This window comes from Suricata suricatta, chromosome 3 (assembly GCF_006229205.1).
Source record: "Suricata suricatta isolate VVHF042 chromosome 3, meerkat_22Aug2017_6uvM2_HiC, whole genome shotgun sequence".
NCBI lineage: Eukaryota > Metazoa > Chordata > Mammalia > Carnivora > Herpestidae > Suricata > Suricata suricatta.
In genome coordinates, this window is record NC_043702.1 from 41,936,293 (window position 1) to 41,959,451 (window position 23,159).

The 23,159-nt window shown below is 44.1% G+C and overlaps 1 protein-coding gene across 1 annotated transcript in view; it reads left to right on the forward strand.

Moving 5' to 3' along the window:
- The window catches only part of STAT1 (signal transducer and activator of transcription 1), a 36,209-nt gene that overhangs the window by 1,015 nt on the left and 12,035 nt on the right, over positions 1-23,159 (forward strand). Inside the window, exons 2-14 of the mRNA XM_029934218.1 lie at positions 5,020-5,109; positions 6,110-6,188; positions 7,280-7,371; positions 9,091-9,242; positions 11,449-11,607; positions 13,171-13,263; positions 14,929-14,988; positions 18,372-18,401; positions 18,492-18,585; positions 19,718-19,759; positions 20,910-20,993; positions 21,405-21,503; positions 22,851-22,986. Coding sequence (XP_029790078.1) covers positions 5,020-5,109; positions 6,110-6,188; positions 7,280-7,371; positions 9,091-9,242; positions 11,449-11,607; positions 13,171-13,263; positions 14,929-14,988; positions 18,372-18,401; positions 18,492-18,585; positions 19,718-19,759; positions 20,910-20,993; positions 21,405-21,503; positions 22,851-22,986 — 1,210 coding nt within the window. The remainder of the gene's footprint in view (positions 1-5,019; positions 5,110-6,109; positions 6,189-7,279; positions 7,372-9,090; positions 9,243-11,448; positions 11,608-13,170; positions 13,264-14,928; positions 14,989-18,371; positions 18,402-18,491; positions 18,586-19,717; positions 19,760-20,909; positions 20,994-21,404; positions 21,504-22,850; positions 22,987-23,159) is intronic.

Consider the following 23,159-nt stretch of genomic DNA (forward strand, 5'->3'; position numbering starts at 1 on the left):
GATTTTTTTAATTGCCATAGCATCTTTTATTCCTTTCTTGAGTGAGTGGTGGAGTGGTGGGAACACCCCAGAAGGCAGACCGTTGTGAAACCACAGCATGGGTTGTTCTGGGTAAGAACCTTCCAATGTGAGGCTGTCGTTGGGGGCGGGAGGGGGGGGTGCGGGGAATGTGAGAATATTAGAATTTAAATAGTGGAGGTGAATGCCATTTTCCATGCACTCTCTGGGCGTTTGACCGTCCTTGTGAATGCACTGCTTCTCTGGGCATTTACTTCCTGCCTCCTCGTCACACTGATAGCACCTGGCTGCACTACACATTTAAAGATCTTTATTATTTGTTCTCTACTCAAGCTAGTTCATCTGGCACCTCTCCTGGTGAACAAAAGTGTGTATCAGCACTGGCTGCCTGGTCTCTACAGGAGCGACGCCCACCTTTAACGTGGCCTTCTGCACCTGGGAGATTTTCAGCAGGAAATTTTGATTATGTGCGATTTTTGTCTTAACACCACTGTGCAGTGGGCTGGCCACTCCCGTGTATCAAATAAACTTGAGAGGCCCACCAAGAGCAGAGACGGGCAGGAAGACAGTTTCTACCAGCTTGCCGCTCAAGCATGTCTCCCCTCACATTCAGCCCTGGGCCCAGAGTTGGCTTTGGGAGGGGACTGGGGGATTTCTCTTCTCCCAGATCGGCCTTCTCTCTTGGCTATGCTTTAGGTCTTGAAAGCTTGCAAGCTTTTGTCTCCCCTTTAAAAATGCAGGTAATCTGGGGAGAGGTTCATTTTAAGCCTCTCAGAAGACACCTGAGGTATCAGTGAACACCTTTAAGGGGGTTTAGTTGATTGTCCAGCTGAGAACAAGAGAAGCAAGGCTTTTGGGGGTTTGACGGGAGGATCTAGATGTCTGAGGCCATCAGGGAGAGGGAAAAGGCACCAAAGTTACCCAGCCTGGGAAACTGAGAAAGAGTTCTTTGCCATTTCTCCCCTTATTGAAGTAACTACATTTCAATAATGTATCTTTTATTCATACTGACATCTGTAAGTACGGGGTGGTGAGATGTCTGTATTTGGTTCAGAGCAACTCCGTTTGGGGCCAGATGTGTGGAGAGAATCTAGATGAAACAAGAATGTCCGTGAATTGACTGACAGGTGTGGAAACTTATAGATACATGGAGATTCAAGAACTTCAACATGTTTAGAACATGCAAAATTCAGAGTCTGTTCAGTGCATTTAAAGAGCACAAAATTCTGTAGAAATGTTGGGATAGAAAAATATTGTTTCTGTTATTATTTGTTTTAATAGAAGAGCCATTAGAAAGTCCATTTAATAGAATATGATATCATATAGAGATATTTCTTAGTAAACTACAGATGTTTTGTTTGGTGCCATTATAGAACAGCAAAATGTTGAAAAAGCTGCTTATATGCATGGACAAAATTTAGGCCCATAGAGTTCACCACAGTAGGTGGTGATCATTTCTTTCACGTTGGAAGGACAGACATACAATAGCTATTCTTTGTGATCTTCAGTAGTAAAAGAGTTGCCATACACTGAATGCTTATTTATTTATATGAACATTATTTCATTTGAATAAATGTTTTCAAGACTGTCATTGAAATTATCCTTATGAAATATTCTTATCCCCATTTTACAGATGAAAAAACTAAGGTTTAGAGGGCAAGCACTTTGCTCATGGCCACCTATCTAATAAGGTTTGAAATTTAAACATAGAATCGTCCGATTCTAAAACCTCTTTATTAGAGAAGTCTCTTGATCTGTCTTCGGGTGTTGGACATGTGAGGTGGGACAGGATGGCTTTCTGACTAGGACACCTGACACCTGTTGAGTGCCTGTCACAGATCCTCTTACTTGGACAGCTGCTGATTTAGTTGAAGAGAAAGCCTCCCTGAGCCGACTTTTCCTTGGTCTGGGATGTGTGAGAAACTCCATTTCAGTTAAAACCCTCCAAACAAGGTCTATAGAGGTGCAGGTGTGAAATGAGAAAATAGGAGAAAAGGACCATGAAGGTCTCTTCCAACTTTAACATTTTTAAAAAAGTTTTTATTTAAATTCTAGTTAGTTAACATACAGTATAATGTTAGTTTCAGGTGTACAATATAGTGATTTAACACCTGCGTACGCAACTTTAGTGTTTCATGTTCCTGTGGTTTCCTGATTGTCCTGGTTTGTCCAAAACTTAAAAAGTTAAAGACTCACCCTGGAAGTAGTATCAGAATCGAAAGTGTAGGGTGGTCGTTAGTTATATTGCTGTTATTTTCTATGTACTCAATGGTAAATGCTTAGCAGCCACCCAGTATTTCGGAGTAGGATAGAAGGACGATGCGGGGCAGGAGAGGGAGGAGTAAGAGAATACCAGAATGGGGTAGCTGGGAGTGTGGCTGCATTCTTACAACCATGATTTCCCCATTTGCTAAACTGACTTTGACGGTTAGGAGAAAGGAGCAGGAAGTCAGCATGCTCCAGGGTCCTGGTCCCTCCATCTGGGTGAAGTAGCCCGGCGCTCTCAAGAGCCCACCGGACATGTCATCCACACCGTACTTCTAACAGACATCAGCAGAAATCCCTCCTTAGACATGGGAAGCCTTGGGGCGCCTGGGGGGCTCAGTTGGTTAAGCGTCTGGCTTCGGCTCAGGTCGATCTCACGGTACCCTGCACTGGGCTCTGTGCTGACCGCTGGCTCAGAGCCTGGAGCCTGCTTCAGATTCTGTATCTCCCTCTCTCTGACCCTCTCCTGCTCACACTGTCTCTTTCTGTCTCTCAAAAATAAATAAAAAACATTAAAAAACATTTTTTTAATAAAATTTAAAAAAAATTTTAAAAGACATGGGAAGCCTTATGGAGCTGCTCATGGTGACGTCTTTCTGATTGGCCAGAGCAGCCCCATTTATTCCTTGGTGACATGTGACGCCTGGGGATACCAGTCATTTTAGGGTCTTTTTAATACGTGCTTTACATAGATATAGTTTAGATGTTTTCCAGAGCATATACAATGAAGGAAGGCTTCCAAAGTTTTCTTTAAACAAAAAATAACTTTAATTACTCAAAGCTAATAAAAGTAGAACAAAAAAGTAGAACAATGTAAAGTCCTAAATAAATTAGTGATCAGAATTAAGAAAAAAATACATTATGGCCAAGTAGGATTTATTCCAGATTGTAATTGCAGAGTAGACTGTGACTGGGAAATCCATTAATGTAACTCATTATATAAACAGATACAGGGAAGAAGCATATGCTTATCTCTTTGGTTGCTGAAAAGGGCTGACAAAACCCAACACTCATCCCTGATAAGAGACATTAAATAAAATAGGAGTGGATGGATATCTCTTTAGCCTATGAAAATACACCCCTCTCAGTTCTATAAACAGTATCTTAGTTTGGAAAGCGTTAGTGAGTCGGAACCATGGCAAGGATGTCCACTGTTCACCCCGCTACTTAGATAACATTATATTGGTGGTATTTGCCAATGCAATTTGGCAAGAGAAAACCATTAGAAGCGTAAGAATCAAAAGCAACATCATAAAGATAACGGCTCTCCCTAAGTTACTCATAAGTTTAATGTGATCCCAGTAGAAATACCAAGTTGCTTTCTGAAGCTGTGAAAGTCATCAGGAAATAAACATGCAAGAATAGCAAGGAAATGCATGAAACAAGTACAGCAGGGAGGGGGGACCGGCCCTATTAGATGTACTCCAAACGCTCTGTAATTAAACTCTGTTCAGGGGCTCAGGCTTATGAAGAAAAAGCTCCATGGGAAAGAAGAGAAATCTAGAACTTGAAACCAGGTACATAAGAAAATTTGGGTGATAAAAGTGACAACTGAAAGCCCTGGAGAAAACGTGACTTTTTCATTAAATATTGTTAAGACGAATGGATAGCCAATTGGGAAAAAGTTAAAACTGGAGCCATCCTTCACAGTAAACACAAGAATAAACTTCAAGTGGATCAGAGATACAAAAGTAAAAAAGAAAAAAAAGAAACCATGGAAGTGCTAGGTTAAAAATGGGTGAACTCCTTTATAATCCATCAATACGGGAAGGTTTCTAATAGGGAAAATCCAAATATGAAAGAAGAAAATACTGATAAATTTGAATATATAAAAACACCCACATAGAATCTATGCTGTATAGGACTCTATGTAAGAAAGTTTGATAGGCACAGTTTTTGCCATGAGAGGGGTTTCAACTCTAAGCAAAAATAACATCTTTCTAGAATCTCATCTATATGAGAACAGTCTCATGTTCACCACTCTACCACCTGGACCTGGGACATTGCCCGACCTTGACTTAATATCTAGTAAGTCATACTGTGTGAGTAAGTCATGGAACACCTGATGAAATGAACACAGACACTGCTACGTCCAAGTCCAAGTCCTCATCGAGGATGAGGACCAAATCCACCAAATACTCTCAGTGTGTCTGGGTTGACAGTTGTTACTGCTTTAGGGTAGCAGATACTTGTTGAAGCCCGTAAAGGGCAGTGCTGTTCATTTTTGATATGCCTCTGAATCACCTGAGATCTTGTCAAAATGGGGCTTCTGATTCAGTAATCAGATTAGGACCTAAGAGGCGGCATTTCCAACAAGCTCCCAGGTGGTCAGGTACTGCTGGTCTGGGGACCACAACCATGGATCGCAAAGCTTTAAGACAAGTACAGGGATAGTAAGAAAAATCTTATCTACAGAATTTGAGAAACCTTGAAATGAACTCTTACGTGGTACCATGCAACTGTGTGAATTAGTGGAAAGTTCCAGAAATACTCTTTATATTAGGCATGAACTGAGCTTCGTCTTTCTGTAGCCTGTTTAACAGTTTGTCAGCATTTTCCAGGGCCTTGAGAACTGAGCTATTTCTTGTCAGCACTCATGTGGGAAACTTGTAGGAGACTTTGGGAGGTCTGGGAGGTCGGTAAGAGCACAGGGTATGGACTTGACGTTGGAGAGTAACCAGCAGGTAAATAGGCCAGAAGAAACAATAGTTGCTAACCACGCACCTCCCGTTGCAGGCACAGTCGGGGAATATTCAGAGCACTGTGATGTTAGACAAACAGAAGGAGCTCGACAGTAAAGTCAGAAATGTGAAAGACAAAGTTATGGTGAGTATTGAGTAAATACACACCTTGAGCCCCTAACTTTTTGTAAAGGAAAAAGGTTTCAATTGCTCGACTATAAACATGGCAACTGATTTCAGTCTTTTGAGTCGTTGAGAGGAAAGTTTTGCTGAAGTCCCAAACCATAAGTAAACAAATTGGCTAACCAATGGGGAGATGGACTTTTATGGCCCCTGTTATAATTTCTAAACATCGGGCTTATCTCTTTCTTCCTTTTGAGACTGTGCAGAAACCATCGACTTTGCCCCATCACCCAGTAAACTAGGTGTTGCTGCTCTAAAGAACCTTCTATGCTTCTCAAATTTGGGGTGTTCCTGGGATTACACAGAGCCCCAGGATGAGCCTAGCCCGTCTTTTTTCAAACACCTGTTTTATTCTAAGACTTGAAAAGGGAACAAAAACATTTCACTAGAAAGAAATTCTGATAACATTTCTGATTAGGATAAAATAGCCACAACAATTTTAGAATAAAATCTGTAAGATAACATGGAAGCAGAGAGCTGCTTTGGTGCCCAAGGCCTGTGAGAGCTGATTGGGGGGCTGGGGGAAGGGCTCTTGCTTTACGCCAGGCCTGTGTCGGTGGGGAAGGCCTTCCCGCTGAGAAGCGCCGTCTCACCCGGGTATGTGTCACCCCGACGTGGATTTGACTTTGTGCTTCAGACAGTGCCTTTCCAAATTCCATATTCTTGAAGCAACTTTATCCTGCAGCCTTCTAGGGAAACACTTCATTAAAGTAGAAATCAAGTAAGCCCAGTCTGGAAATAGCCATATGTTTTCCCTTTTTGAAAAAAAAAAAGTTCTTACATACTTTTTATTAAGGAAATTGAAATTATTCTGTGTGTGATTAGAATTTTGCAAGTTGAATCCATCTTTGAGGGAGCTGGATTTGTTACCATGGTTTTCTGGGTCCTATAGAAATAGTCATCTACTTCCCAAAATCTTTGGAAGCGGATTGGTGGAAAACCTGTTTTGTTTTTATTTGTAGTGTATAGAGCATGAAATCAAGACCCTAGAAGACTTACAAGATGAATATGACTTCAAGTGCAAAACCTTGCAGAACAGAGGTAAGAGTTAACCTTGAAAGCAGTGCCCATTGACTGTCGTCTTTTTTTTTTTTCTGTTTACACTAGATAAAGAAGACAAGTATGTCTTCATAGTTGCCAAATGTTTTATGACTCTGAATTGCTAATCTTGGCTTCTTGATGATGCAAGCCAGGGTCTTAACCTCTGTACTATTCACATTTTGAACCTGATAATTTTTTTGTTGCGAGGGGCTGTCCTGTGCCTGAGACGTTTAGGAGCATCCCTGACTTCTCCCCACCAGATGGCAGTAGAACTATTTCCTTACTCCCCAGTGGTGACACCCAAAACTATCTACAGACTTTGCCAAATGTTCTGTGGTGGGGGCGGGGGAGTGCCACCCCCAGCTGATAACCACTGGTTATGTGTTATTCACTGTACTTCTTGTATCTGGCCCACTGATGGACGTACACTGACAGGAGTGTGGGATTTCCCTGTGCGAACCCTGGAAGCTCCTTCAAACATTGCAGCTCCATGTGGATACTCTGAAGAGAAGTTTAGCATTGCTCTTAATGTTTTAAAGCAGTGTTGCTCTATTTTGTTGTTGCTTGTTTTTAATGACGACAGGCCATTGACTGAAAAGAATCCAAAAGGATGCATTGTGTAAAATATGTTAGGTGCTGCTGTAACCCTCGCTGTCATTTGGAAGATACCAAGGTTAATCTGGAGAGGTGATTGGTATAATCTGAGGAATAGTAGGAAAGAAAGGAACTTCAACTACTACTTCCTAATACTTCTCTTGCAAAGCTACGGATAGGCTCTGTGTAAATTCTTTATAGGAGATTTTGAATTTTGTCACTTATGTGCATTTCAGTAATATTCTGGCAGTGACTTAAGAACCAGATGGTACTGTTTTCAGGTTCTATGGGTCATTGAAAACAAGTATACTTTGTTTCAGCCTGTCAGTTTTTATTCTTAGGGCATTTTTCTTGTTTTGTTTAGTAAAAACTGAAGAGCAAACTTTGATCTATCACCAGATAGCATGTGGATTATATTTCTTCTAAGTGTTTGTGCATCTTGGATTTATTTGGTTTTATTAAATTTATATTTATCTGTTATCTCTCCCAATTCACAGAACATGAAACCAATGGTGTGGCAAAGAATGATCAGAAACAAGAACAGATGTTAATCAAGAAGATGTATTTAATGCTTGACAATAAGAGGAAGGTAATGATTCATTTTTTAGAATAACATGTTGTTTTTGTCACAAACTGTAAATAATGGACATGAAGTTTATAATAGTGGAAGAATTATTATTTTATTATTTTTATTTAAATATAATTTATTATCAAATTGGCTAACATACAGTATGTAAAGCGTGCTCTTGGTTTTGGGGGTAGATTCCCATGGGTCATCACTTACATACAACACCCTGTGCTCACCCCAACAAGTGTCTTCCTCAGTCCCCATCATCCACTTTTCCCTCTCCCCCACCCTCCATCAACCCTCAGTTTGTTCTCTGTATTCAAGAGTCTCTTATGGTTTGCCTCCCTCCCTCTCTGTTTGCAGTGCAGAAGCTTTTTGTCTTGATGAGGTCCCAAAGTTCATTTTTGTTTTTAATTCCCTTGCCTTTGGAGATACATTGAGCAAGAAATTGCTGCAGCTAAGGTCAAAGAGTTTGTTGCCTGCTTTCTTCTCTCGTATTTTGATGGTTTCCTGTCTCACATTGAGGTTTTTCATCCATTTTGAGTTATTTTTGTGTACGGTGTAAGAAAGTGGTGTAGTTTCATTCTTCTGCATGTTGCTGTCCAGTTCTCCCAGCACCACCTGCTAAAGAGGCAGTCTTTTTTTCCATTGGATACTGTTTCCTGGATTGTCAAAGATTAGTTGGCCTTATCTTTGTGGGTCCAATTCTCTATTCTATTCCATTGGTCCGTGTGTCTGTTTTTGTGCCAATACCATACTGTCTTGATGATGACAGCTTTATAGTAGAGGCTAAAGTCTGGGATTGTGATGCCTCCCATTTTGGTTTTCTTCTTCAACATTACTTTGGCTATTCGGGGTCTTTTGTGGTTCCATACGAATTTTAGGATAGTTTGTTCTAGCTTTGAGAAGAATGCTGGTGCAATTTTTATTGGGATTGCATTGAATGTGTAGATTGCTTTGGGAAGTATTGACGTTTTAACAATATTTGTTCTTCCAATCCATGAGCATGGAATGTTTTTCCATTTCTTGGTGTCTTCTTCAATTTCCTTCATAAACTTTCTATAGTTTTCAGTCTACAGATTTTTTTTATCTTTGGACAGGCTTATTCCTTGGTATTTTATGATTCTTGGTGCAGTCATAAAAGGAATCAATTTCTTGATTTCTCTTTCTGTTGCTTCATTATTGGTGTATAGAAATGCAACAGATTTCTGTACATTGATTTTGTACCCTGCAACTTTGCTGAATTCATGGATCAGTTCTAGCAGCCTTTTGGTGGAGTACAGTTTTCCATGTAGAGTATCATGTCTTCTGCGAAAAGTGAAAGTTTGATTTCTTCACCAATTTTGATGCCTTTTACTTCATTTTGTTTTCTGATTGCTGATGCTAGGACTGAGAAAGAATTATTATTTTTATAACCACTTGGCTTAGAGCCCAAGTTGAGGTATTTGCTTTGCTTTTAAAGAATATTTTGAACATATGTTTATTTTTGAGAGAAAGTATGTTATGTCAATGAGCAAGGGTGGGCAGGGCAGAGAGAGTGGGGGAAAAAGATCTGAAGCAGGCTCTGTGCTGACAGCAGAGAGCCTGACGTGAGGCTCAAACTCAGAAACCTTGACATCATGACCTGTGCTGAAGTCAGACGCTTAACCAAGTGAGCCACCCAGGCACCCCTAAAAAATGTTTTTAAATTCAGTGATTAAAGGTGAACTTACTTCACTTTGCTTCTTCCTTTCCCTTTAGGAAGTAGTTCACAAAATAATAGAATTGTTGAACATCACCGAACTTACCCAGAAGGCCCTGATTAATGATGAACTGGTGGAGTGGAAGCAGAGACAGCAGAGTGCCTGTATCGGGGGACCCCCCAATGCTTGTCTTGATCAGCTGCAAAACTGGTAAGTTTCTCCAAAGCTGGCTGGCTAACCCCGGGAACTCATGAAGCACACATTTGAGTTGTAGTTAGTAAAAGGACCCTGTCAGAACTTTGGTTTAGAGTTTGATCCAGTCCAGCGTCCTCTTGCTCTGGAAATAGTCACTTGGAAAGCACACGTTTTTCACGCATGTGGATGAGTTCATCCAAGTTGTGCTTGGCTTGGAGCCTGCCTCTTCCTACTATATGTGTACTGTGCGATGCGTCATTTGTGCCAAAACACTGGTGACGTAGGTGTCACATAAACACATTTAACAACTTGAGCCCTGATGTTTTGTTGAAAACAGAATAGCATGAGACATTTTCCAGGCTTCTGTGAGATCACAGTTTGTCATGAAGTGTTCATTTGGTCATCATCTAGTAAACATTTACTAAATGCCTTATGCCTGGCACTGGGCTAGGACCTGGCGACAAGTGATGAACGGTTCTTCGTCCTTACCAGTAAGGAGCTCTCAGTGTGGAGGCGGGAGGTGGATGTAATCGTTCTGCGCAGTAGAATGTTACCAGTGCTCTAGCAAGGGTCTGTCCAGAGTTCTGTGGAAAATGAAGGACGGAGTCGGCAGGAAAGGTTTCTGAGAGGAAGTGGCCTTGCACAGACTCTTGAGAATGAAGAGGAGTACGTCATGGAGCCCACGGAGGAGATCAGCATGGCTGCGGCAGCGGAGAAGAGCAGCTGGGCCCGAGTGGGGGCCTGCAGCACCCACATCGGATGGTTGGCGGGTGGGGGGCCAGGGAGCACAGGAAGAAAGTGGAGGTGGCAAGTAGCCTGAGCCTGGTTGTGGAGACTCACACTGTGCTAGGAACGGGCCTTTGTCCAGTGGGTGCTAGTGAGCCAGGTAGGTTTTTTTGTTTAAGTGATTTACTTCTCTGTTTTATTCTGTTTTACTTCGAAGGTCACTCTGGCAGCGGTCAGGAGGATAGACTAGAGGCAGAAAGGCCAGGTGGCAACCAGGAGCATGTTAGTGTCCGGGGGAGGGCCGGCAGACCAGAGCGGATGGAAGACTGGATCAGAGAGGAGAGGAGATCTCAGTTGAGATGAACAATTCCCAAGGGCCCAAGGACCAGAGATCTTGGGAGGTTCTGTGAATTGCTACTTAAAAAAAAAAAATCACAATCAATATTGTCATTTATTTTTATTCTGTGGATTGCCTTGTTATATTTCAAATCTCTTGTGGTTAGAAGCTCAGGTTAGAACAGAGCTCCCTAGCCCAGTGTGCTTCCATGGGCCTGAGGGGCACTGACCCCCCAGCCCTCCTGCTGCCCGAGACTGCCCTGGGCTGTCTGGAGCCCCCTGGAGGTCGTTTAGGCCACAGGGAGCCTCTTCCAGGGCCACAGAGGCCCTCCAGTGTCCCCCTCTGTGCTGTCCACACACTGTCATCTTCTCATGTGTGCCGTGGCCTGAACAACGTCGGGCAGCACTGGGTTAGACTCTGCCTGGCGCTTGCCTGCCTGGCCTGCCTTCTCTCATGGTCAGGGCTGCTCTCTGGGTGCCTGGAACTGCATTCGGGAAGTGGAACTGTGAAGTGAAGGAGAGAGATTCTGCTGAGAGATTTTCTTCTGTCATTACTCCGGCTAGTCGAGCTGACAGCCCCACAACCTGACTTGGCTCAGAGGCACTTTATTGTCAGGGAAGAGGAACCTGAAAGCAATGGCTGGTTTCCTCCTTGGGTTATATTTTGAGTGTCTGGATTGAGTGTTTTGCCTTCTCCTTTCAGTTCAGTGAAACCATGACCTTGGTTCCCTCCTCTTCTTCTACTGGGGGCCTGCCATTCCTGTATGCCGGCTCCTCGCTGCCTCCTGCATCACATCTCTGATGGAGTCTGCTTTGCTGTGTCCCCTGCCTCTGACCTCCTCTTTCTCCTGTCCCTCAAATCCCAATTATCTTACGGGTCAGTGGAAGTCACATCCCCCGTGGGCTGCGCCCCATCTCCCCAGGTCCACATCGAAGTGTAGGGAGGTAATCCGTCAGTGCCGTTGGTTTCTTCTCCCTGAATAACTGCCTTGAAACACAAAGAAGAACCTTACTCTCTGTTTCTCCCTGCAGAGGGTGGCCGCACAGATAACGTCGTGTGTTGCCCATAAAAACCACTTATTGGTCTCCATGATTCCCTATAATCCAGGCTGCTTTAGGACGGCTTCTGATTGAGACTCTGTGTCTTGTCCCTCCCCAGGTTCACCATAGTTGCCGAGAGTCTGCAGCAGGTTCGTCAGCAACTTAAAAAGCTTGAGGAATTGGAACAGAAATACACCTATGAACATGACCCTATCACAAAAAACAAACAAGGGCTATGGGACCGCACCTTCAAACTCTTCCAGCAGCTCATTCAGAGGTAACGTGAGGGAGATTGGTTTGTGTCTTCTGCAGTTATTTTACTCAGGGGAGAATGTTATGGTGATTCAGATCATTGAGAAGGGTTTAATTGTGTAAATGTTTTTAGGGCAGTCACCTCTTCCTAAATTCCTGTCTGTGCCATCGGCTTTTTATTCTTGTGGTCCCCTAGACTGGTAACTTGTCAGTTTTACTCCCGTCTTTCCCCTGGGGTCAGTCTGTGCCGAGTCCTACTGAGTCTGTCCTGGTGTCCCCTCCTTCCCACACCAAGGTCTCATCATACCCCGGGCTGTCAGGTCCTGTCTGCAGAACTCCTACATGGGCACCTCGCAGTGCTTCCCTTCTCAGCCCCTGCCTCCCTCGTCCCTGTGACCCTGTGCCTTCCAAGCAGAGTCCAGCCTGGCTCTCTGTCACATGCTCACCCAGGTGGAGCCCCTCCACCCAGCATCCACTCCGTCCGCAGGCCCAGCTGGCCTCCGCACATGCCTTGTTTCCAGGCAGACCTCGTGCCTACCCCAGACAGTCATTTGGCCGAGCCGCTATTTCTTCCACCTCTCTTTTGAACCTCATCTCCAAATTGTATTATTCTGAAATTTTCAGCTTATATCTAACCATGAAATCTTCCCAGAGTTCCCAAATATGTTACCTCCCTTCGAGGTCTGCATGGTCCAGTCTTCATTCTTTTCCCATTCTGGACTTATTATGTACTTGTATATGTATTTCTGTTGTCTGTGACACAAATTGGGAAGTTGTTGGAAGACAGAGGTGTGCCTTTGTCATCTTTTTGTCCCCCACAGGGACCTTGTACAGTGCCTTGCCCACAGGCAGGTGTCCAGATACGCTTGGCAGAGGAATACATGGCACTGGGTAGAAGCATAGAGTTCATATCGCAGTTTTGTCTTCATGTCAACTTGGCGTGTGGCTAATGTCCTAGCAGGAATGCTCAGTGCTATTGTTTTGAAATAATCAAGGATATTTATTTACTTGGGTTTTGGAATGCAAATTTGATCCTTTTTTAAGCGAAAATTAAAGCTTGGAAATGTTTATTAGATAATAAGTATTACTAAACAATTTTACTAGAAGAACAGTTTTCCAGAGGATACCAGAATACCCATTTCAAATTATGGTAGTAAGGCAGTATGTTACATGGCTTATTTTCAGCTGTAGTAAAATTCCTTTTTCTTTTTCTTTTTAAATTGGAGGCAGTTGACACACAACATTATATTAGGTTCCGGTGTACAACATCATGATCTGATATTTGTATATGTTGCCTAGTGATCACCACAGTAAGTCTGGCTAACAAATTTGGTTCTTCATGCAAATTCATAAATGAACAATTCAGGGTATCACAGGTCACTGCAACTACTCTGATCTTGTTGAGTAAATTTGGTGTGGGGATTTTTGTGCTGACTAGCAAACCTCACTTTATTCACCAGCTCGTTAGAATCTTCCAAACCGAGTTTTAGCTTGTGCCCGCTAGCCCCCTCTCCTGTGTAGGGAAAATAATTTGTACTGCCGCAGCCTTAATGGAAATGCTAATCTGCACTCTGCTCGGAATTTACAGCTCATTTGTGGTGGAAAGACAGCCTTGCATGCCAACACACCCTCAGAGGCCACTAGTCTTGAAAACCGGGGTCCAGTTCACCGTGAAGTTGAGGTAATCGAGAAAAGATGGGATCATTGTGCCTTCTGCCATGAAGTTTGCACCCCTCACTTCTGTCACAACACGGTCGTATAGGTTGCTTTAGAGGAGGCAGTCTTATAGTAGGCTTTTCTTTTTTTTAGCGTTGTATTTATTTAAGTGATCTCCACCACCTAATGTGGGGCTCACACCCATGACCCTGCGATCAGGAGCCGCATGCTCCTCCATCTGAGCCAGCCAGGTGCCCCTGTAGTAGGCATTTCAATGTGAATTCTTATTTACAATGTGTCAGAGTCTGTCTGTCCTATTAAAACTAGAACCATAACAGATACATAGGGACACACACCTGATGTTTTGCCCCGTGATAAATATAATGCATGTCTGGTAGAAAGGAACTCAGAATTACAGAACTGCATTTAGCAGAAATTAAAAGTTCCTAGAAGCTTCACGCCCTCCTGAGTATAAGCTTATAACCTGGGCTTTATGTACCGCTACAACCATATGAAGTATGTGTGAATGGACTCATGACACGTATGTTTTTCTAGTGAAGAGGGTCATAGCTTTCATCAGTTTTTCAAAGTTGTCTATGATCTAAATATCTGTAGACCACCATGGTGAACAGCCTAGTGTCAGTCAACCCAGATTTCTGTCCTTGTCCACACAAATACATGCATACCTTTGTGTGTGTGTGTGTGTGTATACACATACATGTTTTTCATACATAAATATATATACATATACATGTACATAATATAACATATGATATTTTTAAAAATAAGGATTCTGCTGTATGTGGTTTTCAGCCTGTTTTTCTCCTCAATAAGAAGTCGTAGAAGTGGTTCCATATGAGAACAGGGCTCTCCTTTCTCTGTTGAGTGGCAGGTTTATTTAGCTAGCCTTCCACTGATAAGCAGCTGGACTCTGAAGAGCTGCACTGGCCTTAGAGTCGGTCTTAGGCTTCTTTCCTCGGGTGCTGTGAACAGGGTCCCCAGTTGCTGCTTCCTGGCTGCTGGTCTTACAGCACCACGCTCAGGCATCTGTGGGGGCCAAGAACTCACAGCCAGAAGGGACCATAGAAATATAATCCCATCAGCCTGCCACCTGTCCCCCAAGTGGAGCAGACCAGTAAGGGGCTCCTTCCTGAGGTCTGCAGCTCATCAGAGAAGACACGTGCACATCTTAGCCTCACATTCCTTCCTTGTCTTTCCACACCCCCCTGGCATTGACTATAGATGTCAGCCTGTTTTTCCTGATTTTGGGTAAGAGTTCATATTTTTTCCCAAGAGAACGAACATTAGTCACAAGTTTTAATAAAAAGCACATTTGCTATTTTTCACCCATATAACTGTCCAAAAGTAGAAATCTTGATAAAACCCAGTGTTGGCAAAGCTGTATATGGAGGCAGGTGCCCTCACTCCCATTTGGTGGGTATGGGGCATCAGTGCTGCTTTCTATCAGGATTTAGTGTTAAAGTTTTGCCCCAGCAGTTCCACAGCTAGGTTTTTAGTCTGCAAACACAATTAGAAGATATTCCAAGTAGACATACATGGATGTTGACTCTATTGTTTGTAATAACTGGAGGGAGTGGGGATTCGTGAAACCTTCACCAATAGGGAATTGACATAATAAATAAACTGTAATAATTTTTTAAAGTAATAATAACTTTTTTTTTCTTTCCAGACTCTTGGTGAAATTGCAAGAGCTGAATTATAATTTGAAAGTCAAAGTCTTATTTGATAAGTAAGCTATCTTTAAAATTATCTAATATACATACACTATTGAAACACTGGTTTTGTTAACCAAACATGGACAGATGCATTAAAGCTATCTATAAGTGATCCCAGGAGATTAAAAAAAAATTTTTTTAAGTTTATTTATTTTGAGAGAGAGCACGAGCAGGGTAGGGGCAGAGACAGAATCCCAAGCAGGCTTTGCACTGTCAGCACAGAGCGTGATGCAGGGCTCAAACTCACTAACCATGAGATCATGACTTGAGCTGAAATCAGAAGTCAGATGCTTCACCAGCTGAGCCACCCAGGTGTCCCTAAGTGATCCCAGGAGATTTAAATTGATAGCTTCTGGACATCTGGAGCTTCCCCTATAGCTGGTAACATGCTGGTGACTTTTAAGACTGTAAATGAGCAAAAGAATGAGTGTATTTTACGTATGAGCTTGTAATGACCAAGTCTCACATACTACCCCTCCTCCCTCCTAGGCCAGCTTAGAGGAGAAGGGGCAGTGATCAAACACAAGGCTGAAGATCCTAGAGGCCGCAGTGACTCTGGCCAGTTGTGGTGTTGTTTGTGGAATGACGTTGGCAGCATTTTGGGGGACTACATGGAGCCTGCTGGGTCCACCTTTGTCTCTTCCCGGCCGCAGGGACCTGGGAATGGGCGGAGCTCCCCCGGGGGTCTAGATGGAGAAGTCCCATCCCATTTTGCCCTGACCCTACACCTGGACTAGCAGCAACCTAGCCACTGGCTCCCCTCTCTCCCCAACCCTTGATACATTTAATGTTTTTGTGTGTAACATACGGGTTTAGCAAGTCTCAAGACCATTTATGACAATCCAAGTAATTTTCCTCTCGTGTCCTAGCTTCCTGCTCTGTAACAATATTCTTTTTTAGAGTCTGTGCCCTTGTCTTTCCTGCCATCATCTGTGGTTTCTGTGTATCAGCTTTTGCTGCATAACAAATCACCCCGAACTTAGTGGCTTAAAACCCCAAAAGTATTATTTTTCTTATTCTGTGAGCAGTAGGTGGTTTGGACCAGCTTGGTTGTTGCTGAGGGTCCAGCAGGGGCTTGTTACATGCCTGAGATCCTGGCTGGAATAACTGAGCCCTTCTGCATGGGGCTCTCAAGGGCTAGCCGGGGCTTTATCACATAGTGACAGCGTCCCAGGGGGTAAGAATAGCAGCATGCGAGGTCAGTTGGGGTGAGACTTGGAGCTTGTGCAGCATCCCTCCCATCCACTCTATTAGCAAAACCAAGCCAGAGTCACCTGAAGTTCAAGGGCCAAGGAAATACACTCAGTGTCCTGAAAGGAAGGGTGGCAGAGATCTTATGGCTGTTACATTTACCACACTGTGCTCTCAGTCTCTCTCTTGGTTTGTTGTAGCTCTTTTGTCTTTTCTCTCTGTTCCATCTTTGAGTTTTCTTCGTAGCTCTGACAGGGCAGCTTTGTGTCACACTGTTCCCTTTATTTCAAATTCTTTTTTTCTAAAACTGGGGGAAACTGGTCACTGGCATAGCAAATGGTGATTGTCATGCGCACAAATGTTGACTTTCTAGTTGAGATCGGAAAGGAAGGTCACCCAGGTAGCTGAGTGTGCTGATGATTTCTAATCTGTGCCACACCTCACAGATACATGGGTAGTCCGGAACATGACTGAGTAATCGCTGAATTTGTATAAGAGGCAAAGTCGCTCAAGATTTAACCTCAGATTTAAAACTTAAACTTGACACTTTCCCCAAATAATTGACTATGCTCATATATGGGGACTAAGCTAGGAATTCCCTGAGCCTGCACTGATGGGTGAACAAGGCACAAAGAATTAGGAAGTCATAGGATGAACACACCCAAGTTCGGGTGAACAAGATTAGGTAAATAAGATTAGGTAAAGGGGCAGAGCCCCCCACCACAGGACAAATGGGGCAAAGGCACCCAGTGTAGGACAAAGGTATAGAAAATAGCAGTAAGCTGCTTTCACAGGAAGGAAGGACCAAATTAGGTAAACAGGTAAATAGGACTATAGACCACGGAGCCCCCATCCCCCACAAGTTGCCCAGAGCAGAACTGATTAGCCAAAGAAAGATGCCAGCTGACCTGAGGTAGCATCCTCTGTCATTCTTATCCCCTAGGCCAGTGTAGGTAAAGAGAGGTGGGGCCTCATGTTTGTTGTAAACAACCTCCCGCCCAGCACCATAATCTTGTTTTGTATTGACCCAAACCCCTAACACCACATCTCCAAAACCTCATTTTCCCCATGCCTGTGAGTTAATGTTCACAGTTCCATTGTCTCTGTGCATGCCCATCACACTTGTAAGCCTTCTGATCCTAATAAGTATGGAGCAAGGACCCTTACTTGGGGCTCTTGTGTCCTCCCAGACATTAGCCTCTCTTGCATTTTCAATCCTGCATCCCGCTCTCTTGTTGGACAAGAGCGAACTCCAGATCCAGAGTCTACTACACTTGTACGCTCATAAAAGCATTAAAGAGAGTAGAGAATAAAAAGATTTCTCCTGTTGTTAGACCTTTTTTTCCCCATGCCAGTCACTGAGAGTAGAATCCATGAACACAGAGTTGGGAATGGCCCCTCTCGAGTAGCTGGAAGTCCTTAGAAGAGAGCCCCGCCCCAAGCAGGAGCTCAGGGTTTTTAAGGGGTCATCATGTAGTTGACCAGTTACAATTTACAGCATTTCGTTATAGCCAGTTACATTGTGATACACAGCCGTTAGTTTTGGTGGGAACCGGTCATTTTAAAGTTCTTAGTCTTTTAAAATGACCAATCGTAGTTAGACACCTAAGATGTCTAGGTGTCTAGGGGCTAGGTGACTTTAACCTCACCTTGGACTTTGCCTCGGCCAGGTCTTATTAAAAGGGTGGGGTTACTTAACAGAATCTTGAAAAACAAGTTAAACTTTAGGTCACAATGTTCATTATCGAGTTTATTCTTAGGGTCTTTCCAGAGCCCAGTTGCTCAACCTTTAATGATTTACCAGAATGGGAGTGGGCGAGCACGGGACCTCACACAGGGTATGTGATTGCTCAGGAAATAGCCCCAACCATAGCTGACTTTTGTTTATGGAGGGTGTGCTCTGTGCTCTTTTACCCGTTATCTAGCTGACCCCTCTCCAAATCCTGTAAGGTTGGTGCTGTTAGCACTGCATTGTACACATGAGAAATGTGAGGCCCAGAGAGGTTATCTGCTGCAAGTCACTCCACAGTCCTGGGCAGAGTTAGTGTTGGTTGACTGAGGGAGTGAGGGAGTGAATGAAATGGCAGAAAACCCGCAGGTGTAGATTTCGTGTTGATCTTTTACTTATACGTATACTTTTATATTTTTGTTAAAGCTCCTTTCAGAATTTACACATACATGACTATGTGTGTTTCTTTTTTTTCAGAGATGTGAATGAGAGAAATACAGTAAAAGGGTATGTCAAATACTTTGTACTACATTTTACTATCTTTATTTAGTAGTTCTGAGCCTTTTAAGTATTTCTATTCTGTATGTTCTCTTCTAGATTTAGAAAATTCAACATTTTGGGCACACATACAAAAGTGATGAACATGGAGGAATCCACCAACGGAAGTCTGGCAGCTGAATTTCGACACCTGGTAGGGAGACCCGTTTTCCTGTGTTTTAGGTTGTGTCTGGCTTGCTAGGACTTTATTTCCAGTGGAGTGGCACTCGGTTCACAGCGTGATGTGGACGGCACCCGCTGGGAGAGGGCGTCTTGAGTCTGCAGCTGGTGACTTCACGAGCATGCAGGAGACCTTGGTTCCTCCTCCTGGCCCCAGAACTGCTCTGTTACTGGGTTCTGCCAGTCTCTCCCACAGAGATACCTCTTCAGGGTGTAGCGACCTTGGTAACATATACTGTAAACCAGTATGTGCACAAATTACCCGTTCTCAGTGCCTCTGTGACCTTGCTCACGCTAGACTCCTGCAGTTTCCTCAGGAGTTATTGCTGCCCCCACGTCCTGGCAGCTCGCAGTGTGGCCGACCTCAGGAGTTTGTCCTCGGCCCAGGATTCACACCCTCCTTCCTAGCGGTCTTGCCCACAACCACTGCCTCCACTGCTTTGTTTCCGGAGGAGTGGGGCCCATTCCTCCAGGGGGTAGGGATCCCAGCAGGGTTGTAAGGGGGCAGTACCTGTCTGCCTGCCTCCGTGGGAAGTTGGGGCCGCTGGTTATTGTGACTTGTGCTGAAGTGTTGGCACCACGCCCTGTGCACTCCCTGGGCTGGAACCTGCAGCCTTTTCATTGGCAACCGTTTTGTAAGCCAGCATCTCATGGTTAGTGAAGCTGGACCTCATAGGAGAGCCTCACTCAGACTCAGGAGTCTCAGGGTGCCCAGAGCTGCTCTCCAGGGTGCTTCCTTAGAAAGTCAGCGACTGAAGTCCTTTTGAGGGCCAGTCTTAGCCACGCCCTGAGCCTGTGGGGCATGAAACAACTCACGAAGGTTAGGGGCCATCATTTGGAAAAGCTTGCACGGGGCAGTGAGCAGGAGGTGATTCCCCGGGGTCCTTCCAAACTCTGGTGTTCACATCATGTCCTGTCAGGCTGCTGGGAAAAGGCACTTGGGCTCCTGGGCCCACACAAGGGCCATTTCATATCTTGTTCTGCTCCCTGAAAATAATTTCACATCCTCTATTCTTTCTAAGTCCTGACTCTGGTCTGTTTGTAGATGAAAATAGCAACTGTGACTATTATCGTGCTGTTTACTAACATGGTTTCTTGTTCTATAGCAACTGAAAGAACAGAAAAATGCTGGCACCAGAACTAATGAGGTGAGTTTTTCTCTGTTGTGAATGGTCTGTAACCAGCAGGTCTGTCCAGGGAGGTTGGCTCAGTACCCCTGGTGGCCAGGGATGCCTCAAAGTGGGGTTTAGACCCAGTAGGGAAGAGTAGTGAATGAGCTTTAGGGCACGGTATGTCTGTGGTAGCAGTAAAAACACTGCATTCGTGCTTTATGGTTGTGAGAAGATTTTGCGAGACGCCCGGACCCGCACAGCCCAGGGGAGCAGGTATAATGGGTTTCTGTGCTATTCCCATTTCACAGGCAAAGGAAGTGCATCATGGGATGTTTGCAGGATTTTGCTAAGGGTGCCTGGGAATTACTGTCTGAGCTGGAACGAGAGGCCGGTTTGGGGACTCCATGCAAAAATGGAGTGTGGCGAGAGGGTTTTTTCTCCATGCACTCCCTGCCCGGCGGAATGGTCTTTCCATCGGTTTCCTTTTTAGAGCCAGATCCTTGACGAGTTAGGTTTGTGATATAATATTGAGAAATGAGCTACGGACAGAGGTGTGGGATGTTTTCAGCCTTTGTGCCCATGAGGCACGCCACGCTTCCGGGCCATGACCAGTAGTGCTCCTGTGGCAGAGTGGGACAGGCCTGGCCAGGGCAGCGCAGAGACACACTATCTAGCCCTGGTTTTGATCTCTACTCTCTTTGTGACCTCCTGGGGGCTTCGTTTCTCCTGCAAGTGCAGGTAGCGGCGGTGGCTTCTCTCTGGTTCTAAGTCATCGTGATGCCTGCACGCGATCGTGTATATCAAGGCACCTTGAGAACCCTGTCGTATTTCTCTGTAACCCAAGGACTCATGACCTGCCGGGCGTATGCAAGTCAGTCCTGTCAGTAAATAATCACACCCGGGGCCCACGAGCTTTCCGCCCCGTCCGCCTCAGGCCACAGCGGGGCAGTGGCAGAGCAGGGCTGGGAGCCAGAAAGCTTCACCTCCCCAGTAGACCCATCAACCCATCGCAAGGTGCTGTTTCCCTGTCCACACTTCTTTCCAGTAATTTATGACCCTTGCCACGGTTTCAGAAGTCTTTTATCTTTGAGAGAGCACCGAGATAGGCCCGGTGCAGGGTGTTAGGAAGCTGCAGGACGTGTGTGGGAACCACTGTATTCCTCGTTTCTTCCCTTTCTCTTTTCAGGGACCCCTCATCGTTACAGAAGAACTTCACTCCCTTAGTTTTGAAACCCAGTTGTGCCAGCCTGGTTTGGTCATTGACCTCGAGGTGAGACTTACGTGCTTCAGACACGGAAAACTTTACTTTTACCTTTAACTGTTAGATGCATTGTTCTCATTTTTTGTTTTAGACACATTTACTTAATGGCTAAAAAAGATGGTTTTTTCAGCTAATAGTATCTTGACATTAATTGAGTGCCTCAGGAAGCTGGAGAATCGAATTCACCTTGAGATGTCCTATGTTGATTTTTTATAAGAAGCATGGAAACTTGTTTCTTGACTGAAAGATCTAACAAAACTAAACTATGAACAAAAAAACTTAGCTTTACATTTTCAGTTTTCAAATATAAAATACGCACAAATCTACAAATAATCCCGTGCTGAGTTTTGAGGTTACACAGTGGTGTGAAGGTGATGTTTCTGTGATTCTGATGATTTCAAGGTCTTTGTCATCTTTTAGACGACCTCTCTCCCCATCGTGGTGATCTCCAATGTCAGCCAGCTCCCGAGTGGCTGGGCCTCCATCCTGTGGTACAACATGCTGGTGACAGAGCCCAGGGTATGGAAAACACGCCTGCTTTCTATAGGTGTTGACCAGAGACCCCAGGGACTAGTAGCTTCTGCGCATCTCAGAGAGCCCCTGATGACCAGACGTTGAGAGAAAAGTGACATAGCTGGACTGACACTGTTAGGGATCTTGAGTGACTCTGGGTTAGGAAAGTGTGTATATGTATTAGAAATGAGAATTACAATTTTCTTTCTATGTGAATAAGCTGAGGCAATAGATTTCCTACAACTTGTACTGGGGAAGAGCTCAATTACTGCTTTTCTTTTTAAAAAATGTATACATCTGCTAAATAGGCCTGCTCCCTTCTTTTTTTTCTAAGCATGCTCTGTTTTAAAGTGTGGATACTTACTGTTGATTAATTATGGTTGATTCTTGTTATTCCCTGTGCTTACGTTCTTTTTTGTTGTTGTTGTTAAATATAATTTACTGTCAAGTTAGCTAACATACAGTGTATACGGTGTACTCTTAGCTTCAGGGGTAGATCCCATGATTCATCACTTACATACAACACCCAGTGGTTCTCCCAACAAGTGCCCTCGTCCATGCGCTTCACCCATTTTCCCCTCTCCCCACCCCCCTATCAACCCTCAGTTTGTTCTCTCTATTTAAGAGTCTCTTATGGTTTGCACTTAACATTCTTTAAGGTCACTGTGAGCACTGAATTAGCAAATACTGACCAGTTGCTACTTAGCCCATCAATGCATGGCCTTGTTGATGTGTGTTTCCTGTTGAAAGACACCTCATCGACTAGATTTGTGGGTTTGTTAACATTGAACGTACGGCCAGCAGCACGCTGACTCATGCCTGAACAGAGCCCCCCTGGTGCACGTGCTTTCCCTGGACAGGTGCCTTGTGGCCGCCTTGCAGTTAGAACAGCAGACAGCACTTCAGCACATGGGTCCACTTTAAAAGTGAAATTTTTAAAAACCAAAAAACCCACTAAAGGCAAAAAACCTGGCACAAAATAGACCTCAAAAAGAATACTTGCTTATAGTATGAGAGCTGAAACCAGAAGGCAGTTGCTCTGTTTGACAAACAAGTGTCGCTTTGGCTGACCTCTGCTGGAACCACACATGTTGGGGACTGAAATCTTTTCTACTCATCGATATGTCCACACACCCGCAAATGAGTCCAGAAGGGCTATGAGTAATGATTTGGGGGTTAAAGTAACTTTGAATGAGTAGGTTGAATTCACAAATGTGAATCTGCAAATAAGAATCAACTGTGTTTCTCTTCTGTGAACACTGTATGTCACAGAAGTCAGAACTGAACTTTGAGACTGATCCATGTGCCTTGTTTATGACTGACGGCCTTACCTTTTGGGTGTTTTCTCTCCAGAATCTTTCCTTCTTCCTGAACCCGCCTTGCGCACGATGGGCTCAGCTTTCAGAGGTGCTGAGTTGGCAGTTTTCTTCTGTCACCAAAAGAGGTCTCAATGTGGACCAGCTGAACATGCTGGGAGAGAAGCTACTTGGTACAAACTTTTTTGTATATAAAAATTGAAATTCATAAAAATATCTCAATTTGTTCCTTTCTCCTCTTCGCTCTCTATTTTGTTCAAGGTAGAAGAGTGTCAAAAAAAAAATTCGTAGGCTTTTCCAGCTGTAGCTTATTATAGCTAACTGAGGACTGTAGCTCACCTTGGAA